The 14,577-nt window shown below is 46.6% G+C and overlaps 1 protein-coding gene across 1 annotated transcript in view; it reads left to right on the top strand.

The window, feature by feature from the left end:
- Positions 1 to 1,724: 1,724 nt before the first annotated feature.
- Positions 1,725 to 14,577, top strand: part of SLC10A6 (solute carrier family 10 member 6) — a 49,962-nt gene continuing 37,109 nt past the window's right edge. Inside the window, exons 1-2 of the mRNA XM_075605938.1 lie at positions 1,725 to 2,117; positions 11,778 to 11,896. Of these exons, the coding sequence (XP_075462053.1) occupies positions 1,756 to 2,117; positions 11,778 to 11,896 (481 nt within the window). The 5' untranslated portion in view covers positions 1,725 to 1,755. The remainder of the gene's footprint in view (positions 2,118 to 11,777; positions 11,897 to 14,577) is intronic.

Genomic DNA, 14,577 nt, shown 5'->3' with positions numbered 1-14,577 from the left:
TCCGTTTTCTCTCCCCCACTCACTCCGTTTTCTCCCCCCCACTCCGTTTTCTCTCCCCCACTCCATTTTCTCCCCCCACCCCACTCACTCCGTTTTCTCCCACTCCATTTTCTCCCTCCACACTCACTCCTTTTCCCTCCCCCCACTCACTCCATTTTCTCCCCCACCTCCACTCACTCTGTTTTCTCCCTCCCACTCACTCCATTTCCCCCCCCTCACTCACTGTTTTCTATCCCCCATCACTCAGTCTGTTTTCTTCCCCTCCTCACTCACTCTGTTTTATTTCCCCCCTCACTCACTCTATTTTCTTCCCCACTCACTCCATTTTCTCCCCTCCCTTCAGCACATATCACCTGCACATCTCACATCAGACACACACAGCACTGAAGCACTGACACTCCCCCTCCCTTAGTAGCCCCGCCCCCCGCCCCCTGCTCCTGCACTAAGAGATTTGCTGGACATTAGAATGTCCATAATTTGGGAGGTGAGTCACATTGGAAGCTCAAAATTGTTGTGTTGACCTACAAATCCGCAGCAGAATGTGCAGTGAAAGTTTCATTGTGCTACGTGGTGCCGTTTGTGAGATATCAATGCTTCTGACATGCAAACAAACGGAAAACGTAGAATTATAGTATAGATGTGTAACGTTGTTCCCCCCACCCGGTGGAGATTTGTCTATTACTACAGTGTATGGTGCATACAGCTGCTGGCACCAGAAGGGCTGAGTCATCCGCCGATGGTAGTGGGGACACAGGATCAGGCTTCTGGGGTTCATACCCCACATATTTACTTAGCAGTGCAGCGCCTCCATCTGCCGTAGGCTCCAGGAACTGAAGGTGATCTCCCACGGTAGAACTTATTACCTCTCCCCCCAGTAAGGTCACGCACCAGACGGGAGGTATATAACAACAGGAACAGTTTATTGTCTTCTGTACAGCACAGTTACACTGTAGGTTTCCGCCTGATGCAGTAACTCTCAGCTCTCACTGAAGGATGGTCCCTGGACCGCCACTACAGGCCAAGGGCACCCGCAGCCGTCCTAGCTCTTCCCCAACTCCCTAGCAGAGGCAGAGGTATGGTCTACACTCACTCTCCCCCGGAGGGAAGAGCACAAGGGAAGGCGCTAATGTATGACAGTTTGCAATATAAAATCACAGTTCATGCTGAAATTACAAACTTCAATTCCTACAGACCTACTCAGTAGCGTTCTTCATGCACAGCATAAAGAGAAGTATTAGCTGAATTTACATGTGGAAATGTGCTAATTATATAGATATGTCCCACAAATAGTGAGAAAGTAAAATTACATGCAAATTGAAAACATCCATCCAGACAAAGTATTGTTGGATAGAAATGATATCTTTATTGATAACTTATATAGGATGTAAGCTCTTAATACACTTGCTTTTGTAAACATTGCATAGCCACCACACTTATCTGTTGGTAACATTGGTCTCTGTACTGTATTAACTATTATTTTCCTCAGTGTGTAAGGAATGTTACATCTGCATGAAATGTTTTTAATAAGGACCCCTTGAAAGGGCAAGTTCTGGACTGTATCTGCATGATGCTGAAGTAAATTAATTAGAATAAGATTACTTTTAGTGGTGAGCTTAAGTCCCATTGCATTCCTCTCCAACTTTTTTCTAATGCTAATTCTCTCATTTGTGGGCGGATTTCTTGTTGACTGGGTGTGTTATAAAACAATCAAAGCTGCAGTTCTCTTGATCTGAACAGATTTAGTGGGAGGTCAAGATGTCCGGCAACTGTACAAATGTGACATTGTGTTTTAATGAGACAGGCACTGATATTGATAGCCAAGGAACCTTGTCAACCATATTTAGCACCATACTGTCCATAATGCTGGCCCTGGTGGTGTTTTCAATGGGCTGCACCCTGGAGGCGCTTAAGCTTTGGTATCATCTAAGACGACCCTGGGGAATTTTTATAGGGCTGCTGTGTCAGTTTGGACTGATGCCTTTAATAGCCTATCTATTAGCCATTGGTTTCTCCATAAAACCAGTTCAAGCAGTTGCTATTCTAATCATGGGATGCTGTCCTGGTGGTGTCATATCGAACATTATCACCCTATGGGTAGATGGAGACATGGATCTCAGGTATGATTATACTAATACAAATTTCAAATGAACTCTTTAGTTACCGTATGCTTGATACTGTGAGATTTCTTGATTGGCGTTGACAGGAATAATTTTTGTAAAATAGTCAAATATATTATCTTATTTGCAATTGCATGGTTATTATATATTTAAAGCAGCAGTCCAGAATTTTATGCTTTAATACACATTATTTTTCTAGCCTATGTGTATAAATAGTTACATTTATAAGGAGGACTAAAAATATTAGTAAAAACATGGTCCTATAGGGACCAGGACTTTAAAGACATTGATTGATAGAGAGTTATTCTGAATTACCTAGTTAAGCAATGTTTTAAATCAAATTCAATGGTAAGCTTATAATAGAATATACTTTTTAACAGATGAAATAAGATAGGCAACATGTTAATAAATTCTTAGATAATAGCAAGCTGTACACGTGTTACTCTGCTATTGCTTGGAAATGTACCATGTGTGTAAAATAATTGTTTTAAAAATACTAAAATAGTTGTAAACAAGTCACCTTGGATTTTATGATTTTGCCGTTTCTAGATAGTTGTTGCAGTTGACATTTGAGTTGTTTTTTTCCCTTTTAAATCTACTCACTTAAATATAATCTAATACTGTGTCTATAAAAGCCAGTGGGTCTTGCATGTCTGTATATATCTGGCGTAAGCTCTTTGGTGACATCATAATGCACATAGCCTGGTGGCAGATATGGAGAATCAGATAGCTATAAAGTTTAGGCAGAAAGCAGAAGAAAGAGAGAAAGACAGTTGACATGTGAGGAAGAGCAAGAATGCTGGATAAGAGAGGCGGAAAGAATTGATGACATCATAAGGTATTAAATAAAAGAGATGCGGTGGAAAGAGAGAAGGGGGTGGGAGAGAGAAGGGGGGAGTTAAAGAAGGTGGGGGAGAGTGATGAAAGGTGGGGAAAGCAAAAAGTAAAACCTGTGATTATTGATGAGCTTTTGTTCTTGTCTGTATATGTTATGCTCTGTGTCATACTGTATGTAGTGTTGGCACTAATAATGGGCAAGTTCACGGGTTTGAAATCCGGACTATGGAGCCTATTTACTAAACTTTGATGTGACCGGCAAGGGTAACCAGGCTATATAATAAAGGTTAAGCCCTCTGGTTGCCCCTTGGTCCCGTGAGTCCCTGGCAGCTACCCAGCACTATAAGCCAGGGGCCAGGTATCTTTGCATGAAAAGTTAAAGTGACCCCTGCTTTTCCACTTTCCATATTCCTTTTGCTCCAGACTCTTTCTGAAACTTCTGAGTGTACGGTTTAGGTGGAATATTTGGGTAAGAATGCAATTATTTTGTTTGCAGGAGTTCGGGGGCTGGAGCTACCGGTAGTACCTTAATTCTCCCCGGCAAGCCAGCATTATTTGTCGGTACACGGGTGGAATTACACCGGAGCAGTCCAGTGTCCCCCAGACTCCTGGTTTTCGAACTCAGATATCTCAGTCCTATGTCTCTTACAGCCATGAGTCTCCCCAAGACGCCCAATGTATTAAAATATGTTTTATATGTTTCATACATTTATTATGGCTCTATGCAGTCAGCCAGGGCATCTGCTTAAGGTGCCAGCAAGTCTGCATAGAGTCCGTAGTTCAAAGAGGAGACGGGATGTTGAGAGATGTCGGGGTGCTAAGTGTACAGGGCGGAGTACTGAGTCTGGAGAACAGAGACCCCTGTGGGGAGGATCCTCTGGTCTGCCAGACTTAGTGGAGCTTGCCCATTTGATGGCAATGGGGTGACTGGGGGAAGCGGCAGAATGTCAGCATGTTTCCCATTGGTCAATTCATATGTCCCGCCCATTGGGCATCCAGAGCTGGCTTGGCACACCCCCTCCTCTGACATCAGCCAAGAGATGAGCCCCTGTATCTATTGGCTAGTGGGATAGGGTTCGCACACTCTGACTGGTTGCTCCTCCTACCTCCATGCTAAGGATTGCTTAGGGGAGGGTATGTAAGGAGATGGCCGAGGCAGAGAACCAGACAATCTAGTGACTTGTGTCGATGAAGCTAGGGCGGGCTTTTCAAAGTTGCTCTGTTGCAAATAGCAGAGCAACCGGCTTTGTTTTGAAGCTAGGAAAGTCTGCCTCGCATGGACTAAGTCAGACGCGAGGACCAAGTTCTGAGAATTGAACGTAGCGGTTGTGGCTGGGAACTGAAGCCAAAGAGAGGACCAGGAGAACCGGGGGTATATCCCGGTCAGGGTAAGCTCATCCAAACAGGCGCCCTGCACCTAGGAAAGCCTCGATTTTTCCCCCAGACCCCCAGTAAGTGTGCTTTTGTCTATGTTTTGTGTATTTCTTGTTGTTCGCGGGTTTACTGAAATAAACTACATTTTGTTTCTACTACTTTGTTTTGCCTAATGTATGATCCCTGAACAAATTGGCGTTCCGGGCCCGCTGAGTCAGGGGGTGTGGCCGTGCCCGTGTCAGGGGAAAAAAACCAAGAAGTGCCCGTGTCAAAAAAAAATGTTGAGGAGAGAAGATACAATCAGGACCTTCTTCATGGACGTGGACTACTGTAGTAGCTAATATGAGCAACTGCACAGGCGGGAGAAACTTGTTTCAATGTTCCCGGCTGTGCAGCTGCTTACTCAAAATACACACACAAGTAAATACTGTTACCTATACTGTCTGATTGTATCACCATGTACACTTGTGTTTGTGTGTGTGTGTGTGTGTGTGTGTGTGTGTGTGTGTGTGTGTGTGTGTGTGTGTGTGTGTGTGTGTGTGTGTGTGTGTGTGTGTGTGTGTGTGTGTGTGTGTGTGTGTGTGCGTGTGCGTGCGTGTGTGTGTGTGTAAAAAGGCAAAATAAGGTGCGCAAAACAAATTATCAACAATAGTAAAATAGTAAAAATGGTGTCAAATGAGTGCTGTCGTAATGTAATGGATGTACACAACACCAATAATATACAAAAAAGACAAAATACAAAAAGGCGCAAATCAGAGACAACAGGCGGTTAAATGTCGAACACCTGTGGGATACGCAATGTCTTGTATATAATGTATACCTTGTTCATTTATGTAACTGTACTTGTAACATGTATTATTTGTTTTACTCTGTGCCCAGGACATACTTGAAAATGAGAGGTAACTCTCAATGTATTACTTCCTGGTAAAATATTTTATAAATAAAATAAATAAATAAATATGTAGAATATCCTTATAAGAATCCAGGATGAGATATGATAATGTAGCTGAAATAAACAGGCATGAAAGGATAAAATCCTTTTTTTGTGACTGCAGCAGAGAGGCTGGTGATGTCAGGAACTCCTCTCAGGTTAACCCTGTGTTCACAATCACTGAAGTTCCCTTGGTTGAAAGTGAACTACACAGTCCCAATAGCCTTGAACAAGGCTTTGCAGTACAGGGAGGAGAATAAAATGTCCTTACTTCAGACAGACAGGGAGATCTGTTCAGAGACCCTCACCCTACCAGTTTCGTCTGTGAAAGACTTCATCTGGGGCATTAATTACACGCACTTGGGAGAAAAATGGGGTTCACACAATATACTGTGACAAACGGCACCCTTGCGTAGCGTCAACGTCTGTCTGGGCTCTTCCCGACACAGTCTTCTAGGGCTTATTTTGAGAAACACAATGATAAGACGTAACATTATAGTGCGTAACTCAGGCTTCTGTCTGTTTTATTTCATCCTCATAGGGGATTGCATTTTCAACAGATACATGTTGGAGGCACTCAGCCATTAACCTTCAGTGGTTATTCTTACATTACACAATATTTTATACAGCCTGTCACTGCAAGAAAACGAAATCATAAAAGTAAAGCCTATCCCTTTTAGGGAAACTACTGTAACTATACAGCAGCATAGGCCTTTCTAATTGTTGCTGGCCAACTAATCTGGTTCCCAGCTTAAACAACACACTACTGTTTAGGGTTACCATATACTTAATATCCAGTCTTTAGACACAGAAATATATATTGTGTTCTTATCTGATAGATGGGGACATCATCCCAATAGATTCTCTGCAATTCTTCCGGACACTGCAAAGCATGAAGTGGGCATCCTCCATGAACTCGATACAGGGGAGTAGCATACCCCCAGCCTCCAAGCTCTAGGAGAGAGACTGAAGCAGCACAGCTAGCTGCCATAAATACCTGTTCCTGGAATTAGGTGAGCAGGTGAGGGGGAACCAGAACCACAATAAACTATGGCCTGGATCCTTTATTCACCAGCCTCAGTAAATGTGAAGCTGTGGAATGGATCCTTTTAGACGAAGTGTACCTGTTCCGGTGAGGAGAGGCAATTCAGCGGGCACCACAATGCAGAAGAAAAAAGTTGCTGAAGCTGGACTGTGCTGTATAACAAATCCTTTAATGAAGCATGGTTAAAAAGAGGGGGGACGCATACCCCTGCGCCTCTAACGCGTTTCATCCGCAAATTGGGCTTTTTCAAAGAGTACATTACCCGTGTGCAGGCCATTGATATACCGGGAGTTAACCGGATGTGACGCCATCCAGCCAATGGGCTGTGAGTATGTCGCGAGCGGCATGATGGGATGCCAAGCTCACTGCCTGACGGCGCCAACACGGAGTGAACCGGAAGTGACGTCATCCAGCCAATGAGCTTATGGCCTGCCGCAAGCTGCATGATGGGATACTGAGTCCAGGCTGGATGACAATCGCGCGGCACCCCCGGGCATCAGTGTCATGCGCAGTTGGGACTGGAGGGTTAAAAACAAAGTTGAAAGGAACATTTAAGCAATCTACGTGTCAAATATGGTATAACAATACAATACATAATATTAATAAAGTACAAAAGATTTGAAAACATACATTTCATGGAATATATGTGTATATTGTTGTAGAAAGCAAAATAATAAGGTAATATTGATTAAAAATAAAAACAAGTAATGGCAAAGGTAATGGGTATTTCCAATATCTAATTATTAATATTCCGATGGTATTAAAACATACAATTAGTACATTAGTATTATAATTAGTACAGTTTGTTGGTATCATTGTTCAATCAAATAGTGATCAATTACAATTAGAGAATTTTAAGGTTATAATGACATCAGTGCGATTCTATAACATAACTAGACTAACAAAACATTATATGATTCAGCATAATATTGATCCCCCCCCTTTTTTTCCATTTTCCTTTCCTTCCCTTTCCCCCTCCCTTCCCCTCTCCCCCCCCCCCCACACCCCCCCACCCTTCCTCTCCCCCTCCCCCCCCTCCCTTCTCCTTTCTTCCCCCCCCACCCCCCCTCCTCCTTTCCCTCTCCTCATGTTCCTTCCCCTTTCTCTTTCTCTTTCTTCTCCTCTCTTCCTTCTTTTTCTCTTTCCCATTTTCTATCCCCTTTCCTCCACCCCTTCCCTCCATCCCCCCTCTTTCCCCGCCCCCTTTTCGCCCCTTCCTCTTTCCACCTATCCCTCTCTTTTCCCCATTTTCCTCCCTCCACCTTTCAACCTCTTAAACGAGATCTGCAATGTTCACACTGGTGCATTCTATTATTTACAATGATGAATTTGATGATCAATATTATGCTGAATCATATAATGTTTTGTTAGTCTAGTTATAGTTAGTCTAGGAAGGGGAGACCACCACAACAGATGCAACAGTGCACCAGTATGTGGTGGAGCTCAGGGATTGGTTGGCCGATCTGATGGTATTAGCGCAGGCTAACCTCAAAACCATCCAGAAGAGCTGGTATGATAGAAACGCCCGTAGGAGAGAGTTCATCCAGGGGCAGCAGGTGTTCCTTCTAAAGCCGACATGCCAGAACAAGCTCCTGGCTGCCTGGTCTGGCCCATATCCAGTAATCCGGCAGGTGAATGAGTCAAATTACGTGGTAGCTCTGGATCAGGAGTTAGCCTGCGGCCATAGTAAGCACAAAGACGTGAGCGACGTTGGACACACCACAAATAAAATCCTGTAAGGAAATGCGCACAGCCATAGAGTGTGTGTGCACACGCGTGCATTAGCGCGATGGTGCGAACAATTTTTCACAAGACAAAATCTTTTGATTTTGTCTCGTGACGGCCAGGTCACGTGTTCTTGGTTCAGCCAATGAGGGTGAACCGCTCATGTGACATCACGGGCACATCCACAAACATTAAACACACGGTAACCTGGTCACCGGAGTGTGAGCGTACCTTCTCAACTCTCAAGGTTTCCCTGGCAAGCGCTCCAATCCTGGCAGCTCCCGAAAATGACAAGCGGTCCCTGATTCAGACCGATGTCTCTAACTTTGGTATTGGTGCAGTGCTGAGTCAGGTGGGTGCCGATGTGGTTGAACATCCAGTTGTGTACCTAAGCTGCAAGTTATTAGACTGGGAGGCTTCATATGCTACAATTGAGGCCATAGTGTGGGCCATAGTGTGGGCCATAGTGTGGGCCATAGTGTGGGCCATAGTGTGGGCCCTCCGGAAACTCCAACCATATGTGTATGGCCGCACTTTTATGGTCATTACGGACCATAATCCCCGAGCTGGTTGCAGCGGGTCTCTGGGGATAATGCCAAGCTGCTGTGGTGGAGTCTGACCTTTCTGGAGTATGATTTCACCATACGGCACAAGAAAGGGAGTGAGCACGGCAATGCCAATGGATTTCCTGGCAGGTTGATCCAGGGCCGGCTAAGCTCATACCTTAAGGCATCATGCTTGGGGATCAACCCGTTGCGGTCAATACCCCAGAGCTCTCCTCTTAAGGGGGGAGGTGTGACGGTAGGGTAAATGTGACTGCTTTTAATAAATGCCAAGCCCTTCATTACCCCTACCTGTCAATAATACATCTGTATTATGTGTACTGCATATATGTATGTATATACAGGCATACCCCGCATTAACGTACGCAATGGGACCGGAGCATGTATGTAAAGCGAAAATGTACTTAAAGTGAAGCACTACCTTTTTCCACTTATTGATGCATGTACTGTACTGCAATCGTCACATACGTGCATAACTGATGTAAATAACGCATTTGTAACAGGCTCTATAGTCTCCCCGCTTGCGCACAGCTTCGGTACAGGTAGGGAGCCGGTATTGCTATTCAGGACATGATGACAGGCGCATGCACGAGCTGCCGTTTGCCTATTGGGCGACATGTACTTACTCGCGAGTGTACTTAAAGTGAGTGTCCTTAAAGCGGGGTATGCCTGTATACAGTATTTATATATATTATATACATACATACATTACCAGAAACTGACAAAAAGGAGACAGCACTCAGACAGGTAAGTTCAGTATGTGAAACAGAAAAAAGACAGGGCGCACAATGCACATAGTGAAATAACGTTTAAAAAGTAATTTTACTCAAACAATAATAAGTTCTGCGTACATCAAAGTTAAAAGTATCAAGCAATGGATAAGTGGGGTTACCACACAGGGAGACGGCAGGACTCGTCTGACTTCATCCACCACCGGGAGGAAAACCGGAGACCAACGATCAGCTGACCAGGTACGTGGTGAAGAGATGGAGGAGGGGGAGAGGGGGAAGCCCTCTGGGTCCACGGATAGCACTCACTCCGTTCCGAGATATCAGGTGTTGAGTCCACAGTGTGAATACACACACAGGTCCCAAAGGCCAGTGTAATCCTCTCTGCTAGGGCTTCCACTGCTACACGCCGACAGCACGCTGTTGCGCCTCGTGAGACGCCCGCTGATGACGTCACTGCTGGCTCCTTCAATACAGAGCCCGAGGCAATGCTTGCAGGATACTCGTTCACAGCGCAAACAGCCGCACGGCTATCCTTGATTACCTCCCTGGTCCGGTCATCAATGGTCTGGAAAATGTATCCCTGGAGCTAGATCACAACCGGGAAATTACAGACCTGTAAGCCTGACTTCAATAATAGGGAAACTACTTGAAGGTTTAATACGGGATAATATTCAGGAATATCTAATGGAAAACAAAATTATTAGTAATAGTCAGCATGGATTTATGAAGGATAGATCTTGCCAAACTAACCTTATTTGTTTCTTTGAGGAGGTAAGTAGGAATTTAGACCAGGGTAATGCTTTTGATGTGGTCTACTTAGATTTTGCAAAGGCTTTTGATACGGTTTCACACAAGAGGTTGGTATACAAAATAAAGAAAATTGGACTCGGTAATAATATATGCACCTGGATTGAAAACTGGTTAAAGGACAGGCAACAGAGGGTTGTCATAAATGGAACTTTTTCAGGTTGGGCTAAAGTCGTGAGTGGAGTACCTCAAGGATCGGTACTGGGACCCCTGCTTTTTAACTTGTTTATTAAAGACCCTGAGGTTGGGATCGAGTGCAAAGTCTCCATCTTTGCTGATGACACTAAATTGACAAAACGACATCATACTGAGCCACTAATTGAGCCAGCTGTGCTGAAGTAGGGATATCCTAAAGACCTGGCCTGTTTGCGGCCCTCGAGGACTGGAGTTGTGCAGGCCTGCCGTACAGTCATGAGTCTTCCTGTGGTCCCCCATGTATTAAAATATGTTTTGTGTAATTTATACATTTATTATAAGGCTCTATGCAGTCAGCCAGGGCATCTGCTTAAGGTGCCAGCAAGTCGGCATAGAGTCCGTAGTTCAAAGAGGCGATGGGATGTTGAGAGATGTTGGGGTGCTAAGGCTGCGTCCATACAGGGGCAAATTGCATGGACGCGTCCGCACGCTGAGCGATCAGGCTGCCTAAGGGTAGTTATCGCGTCTATACAGCATGCGGGCGCATGCACGCGGAAGCGGGAGGGGGTGTGCGATGCGCGTGAAATCAGTCAAAACTGATTTCTCGCGTGATAGAGGGTCACGTGAGCGGTTTGTCCAATGAGGGCGAACCAGCTCCGTGATGTCACTGTCCCGTCCATAGACACGCCCCCGGATGGCACGCGTACTAAGGCTAGAGAAAGCACTTGCTTTCCCTCAGCCTCCTCGAGCCTCCGCACGCCTCCGCACGGCTGTACCCTCTATGGACGCAGCCTAAGTGTACAGGGCAGGGCAAAGTACTGAGTCCGGAGAACAGAGACCCCTGCGGGGAGGACCCTCTGGTCTGCCAGACTTAGTGGAGCCTGCCCAGTAGTTGACAATAGGCTGACCATGGGAAGCGGCAGAATGTTGGCACGTTTCCCATTGGTCGATTCATATGTCCCACCCATGGGGCATCCCCGTCCTCTGACGTCAGCCATAAGACGGGCCCCGGTTTCTATTGGCTAGTGGCATAGGATGAGAGGAGAGAGGGGGTGAGTGAGGAAAAGAGGGAGTAAGAGTGAGACGCAGGGGAGAGAAATACATCTGAGGCGGGGGGCAGGATTGAGTAAGAGTGGGGTAATTGATGAAGGGAGAGCGAGAGGTGAGTGGAGGGGAGAGAAATACATGGGAAGAGGGAGGGAAATATAGGGGGCTTGTGAGGTGTAAAATGGGGCTTGCAACACTGCCGACAGGTGGGGGGTGGGGGGTTACCCCGGTGGGGGGAGGGCCCGGTCAGAACTGTAGTCCAGGGCCCTGGGAATCTGTCTGAGGCTCTGCGTGCAGTAGCAAACTCACAGACCCTTGGACTATGATAGGGCTAATCACACAGAAAGTCCCATTGAAGCTATTGAATAAGTCGCTTAATGCATCTAAGTGCATATGGGGATTATAGTGTCTAAAGTGGTTAAATTACTAACACTGAGCACTGTACATTTTGTTCTTCTTTTCCAGCCTCAGCATGACATCCTGTTCCACTATTCTTGCTTTGGGTATGATGCCTCTGTGCCTCTTCATCTACTCTCGCTCCTGGGACCTGGCAAAAAGCATACAAATACCATACTACAACATAGGTATTTCTTAAATGTTTTTGTTATTTATCACATACAGTAGGTTCATTACAGCTTGTGTAACCCACGTCTCTGATTGCAAAAGTGTTGACGCAATTTGTCTTAAGTGATCCATCTGTTGTTGCTGCCTTTTTGCTTACAATTGTTTTGCCATGTTGCATTATTTAATGACCCATGTGGCAGTAAATTGGATAAAGTAGTGTTTCTTCCGTATGCCGCGTCCATGGTTATCGCGACCACAATGATGTGCCTCTATGAGGCTGTTTTTGGAGCGCGCGGCCGATGTTCAGAGTCGCCAGCTCACACGATGCGCGAAGAAACAAATACATTTGTTTTCTCCCGCGACAGCCGAGTCACGAGAGTGGTTCGCCCAGAGAGGCAGAACCAGCTCTGTGATGTCAAAGCCACGCCCCCAGACACACCTCTCAGTCGCATCGCGTCTACCCAAGCTACAGATCGCGGCAGGTAAAGGCGAGCGTTATGTCACACGTGCTCTCACACCATGGACACAGCCTCTTTACCTACAGCTGGGGCCTCATATGCTGCGAAGCTGATTCTCTATGTTGGGGAAGCATCAGAGCTAGGGTGACCAGATTTTCAAAATGAAAAACCTGGACACTTAAAAAAAAATATTTATAAAACAATGTTGTCATGTCAACTTGATGCCGTGTGACGTCACGGAGCATCTCGTTGTTATGGCAATGGGCATTACGTGACGTCGCGCAGCCATGTTGACGGAATTTGGAGGGGAGGATAAATATATATAATATAAAGATCTAAAAAAAAAATGTGTGTTTTTGTGTGTAGAGGTGGGCCCTGCAGTGTGTGTTTCTGTATACAGAGGTGGGCCCTGCAGTGTGTGTTTCTGAATACAGAGGTGGGCCCTGCAGTGTGTGTTTCTGTATACAGAAGTGGGCCCTGCAGTGTGTGTTTCTGAATACAGAGGTGGGCCCTGCAGTGTGTGTTTCTGTATACAGAGGTGGGCCCTGCAGTGTGTGTTTCTGAATACAGAGGTGGGCCCTGCAGTGTGTGTTTCTGTATACAGAGGTGGGCCCTGCAGTGTGTGTTTCTGAATACAGAGGTGGGCCCTGCAGTGTGTGTTTCTGTATACAGAGGTGGGCCCTGCAGTGTGTGTTTCTGAATACAGAGGTGGGCCCTGCAGTGTGTGTTTCTGAATACAGAGGTGGGCCCTGCAGTGTGTGTTTCTGTATACAGAAGTGGGCCCTGGTTTGTGTGTATAGAGGTGGGGGCTGCAGTGTGTGTTTGTGTGTATAGAGGTGGGGGCTGCAGTGTGTGTTTGTGTGTAAAGAGCAGTGATTCCCAAACTTTTTTGTTTGCAGAACCTTTAAGTATTTCGAACAATTTCGGGGAACCCCTATCTGGATGACACATGTTCGACAGGGGTAAATCACAACATAGACGCGTAAAGCAGTAGGGGTAATAAATAATAATTAACTCGTAATTTTGAATAAACAATGTGTATATATTTTGTAATGATTTGGGTTTAAACATCCCCCCCTAAATCTCACATCACCCCCCCCCCCTACGGATCGATCGATCTCTCTCTCTCCCACCTCTCTCTTCTCCCTCTCCTCTATCCTCTCTCCTTCTCCACCCTCTCTCCTCCTCTCCTCCCCCACTCCGCTCCCCCTCTCTCTCCATCTCCCTCCTCCCTCCCCCTCCTCTCCCTCTCTCCCTCCCCCTCTCTCCCTTTCTACCTCCTCTCCCTCTCTTCGCCCTTCTTTCTCCTCTCCCTCTCCTCTCCCTCTCCTCCTCTCTCCTCCCCCACTCTCTTCTCTCCCCCCTCATATTTCTCCTCTCCTCTCTCCACCCTTCTCTCGTCTCCCTCCTCTTCCTCCTCTCCCTGCCCCCATCTCTCCCCGATCTCTCTCCCCTCCCTCCTTCTCACTCCCTCCTCCTCTCCTCCCTCTCTCCGCCCTTCTTTCACCTCTCGCTCTCTCCCTCTCGCTTCCTCTCCCTCCTTCTTTCTCCTCCTCTTTCTCCTCAATCGTCTTTCCTCTCACTCGCCCCTACCTTCCGTCAATCCCCCACAAAATATACACCATAAAAAAAACATCCCGCAATACATAACAAAATACCCACCCCGCCAATACATATTAAAAAGACCCCCGCCGCAAAATACATTTTTAAAAGACACCCACAAACCCCCCCCCCATACATATTTAAAAAAATTGGGCCTCACAGGTAAAATCATCATCATCCTCATATACCCACCCCCCTGCATCTCCGATCTCTCATTCCCCCCCCTGCATCTTCCATCTCTCCCCCCCTGCATCTCCCATCTTCCCCCCCCTGCATCTCCATCTTCCCCCCCCCCCTGCATCTCCCATCTTCCCCCTCCCCATGCATCTCCCATCTTTCCCCCCATTACTCCCCCCCTGCATCTCCCATCTCTCCCCCCCCTGCATCTCCCATCTCTCCCCTTGCATCTTCCATCTCTTCCCTCTCCATCTTCCATCTCTCCCCCCTCCCATCTTCCATCTCTCTCCCCCCCATATGCCTACCTGCGGCGGCAGCTGCGAGTTCGGTTCGGCGGAGTGGCAGGCTGTGAGCGGGCTCTGGGGTGGGGGGGTGTGCGGGCCGGGTGAGGGAGACGGGGGGCTGGGGAGCTAGAGGGAAGGCCTGAGTGCCGAGGGAGGGAGAGAGTCGTGGCGCCGGGGGAG

Source organism: Ascaphus truei, chromosome 1 (genome assembly GCF_040206685.1).
Source record: "Ascaphus truei isolate aAscTru1 chromosome 1, aAscTru1.hap1, whole genome shotgun sequence".
Taxonomy (NCBI): Eukaryota; Metazoa; Chordata; class Amphibia; order Anura; family Ascaphidae; genus Ascaphus; species Ascaphus truei.
This window is presented reverse-complemented; position numbering and strand designations above follow the sequence as displayed.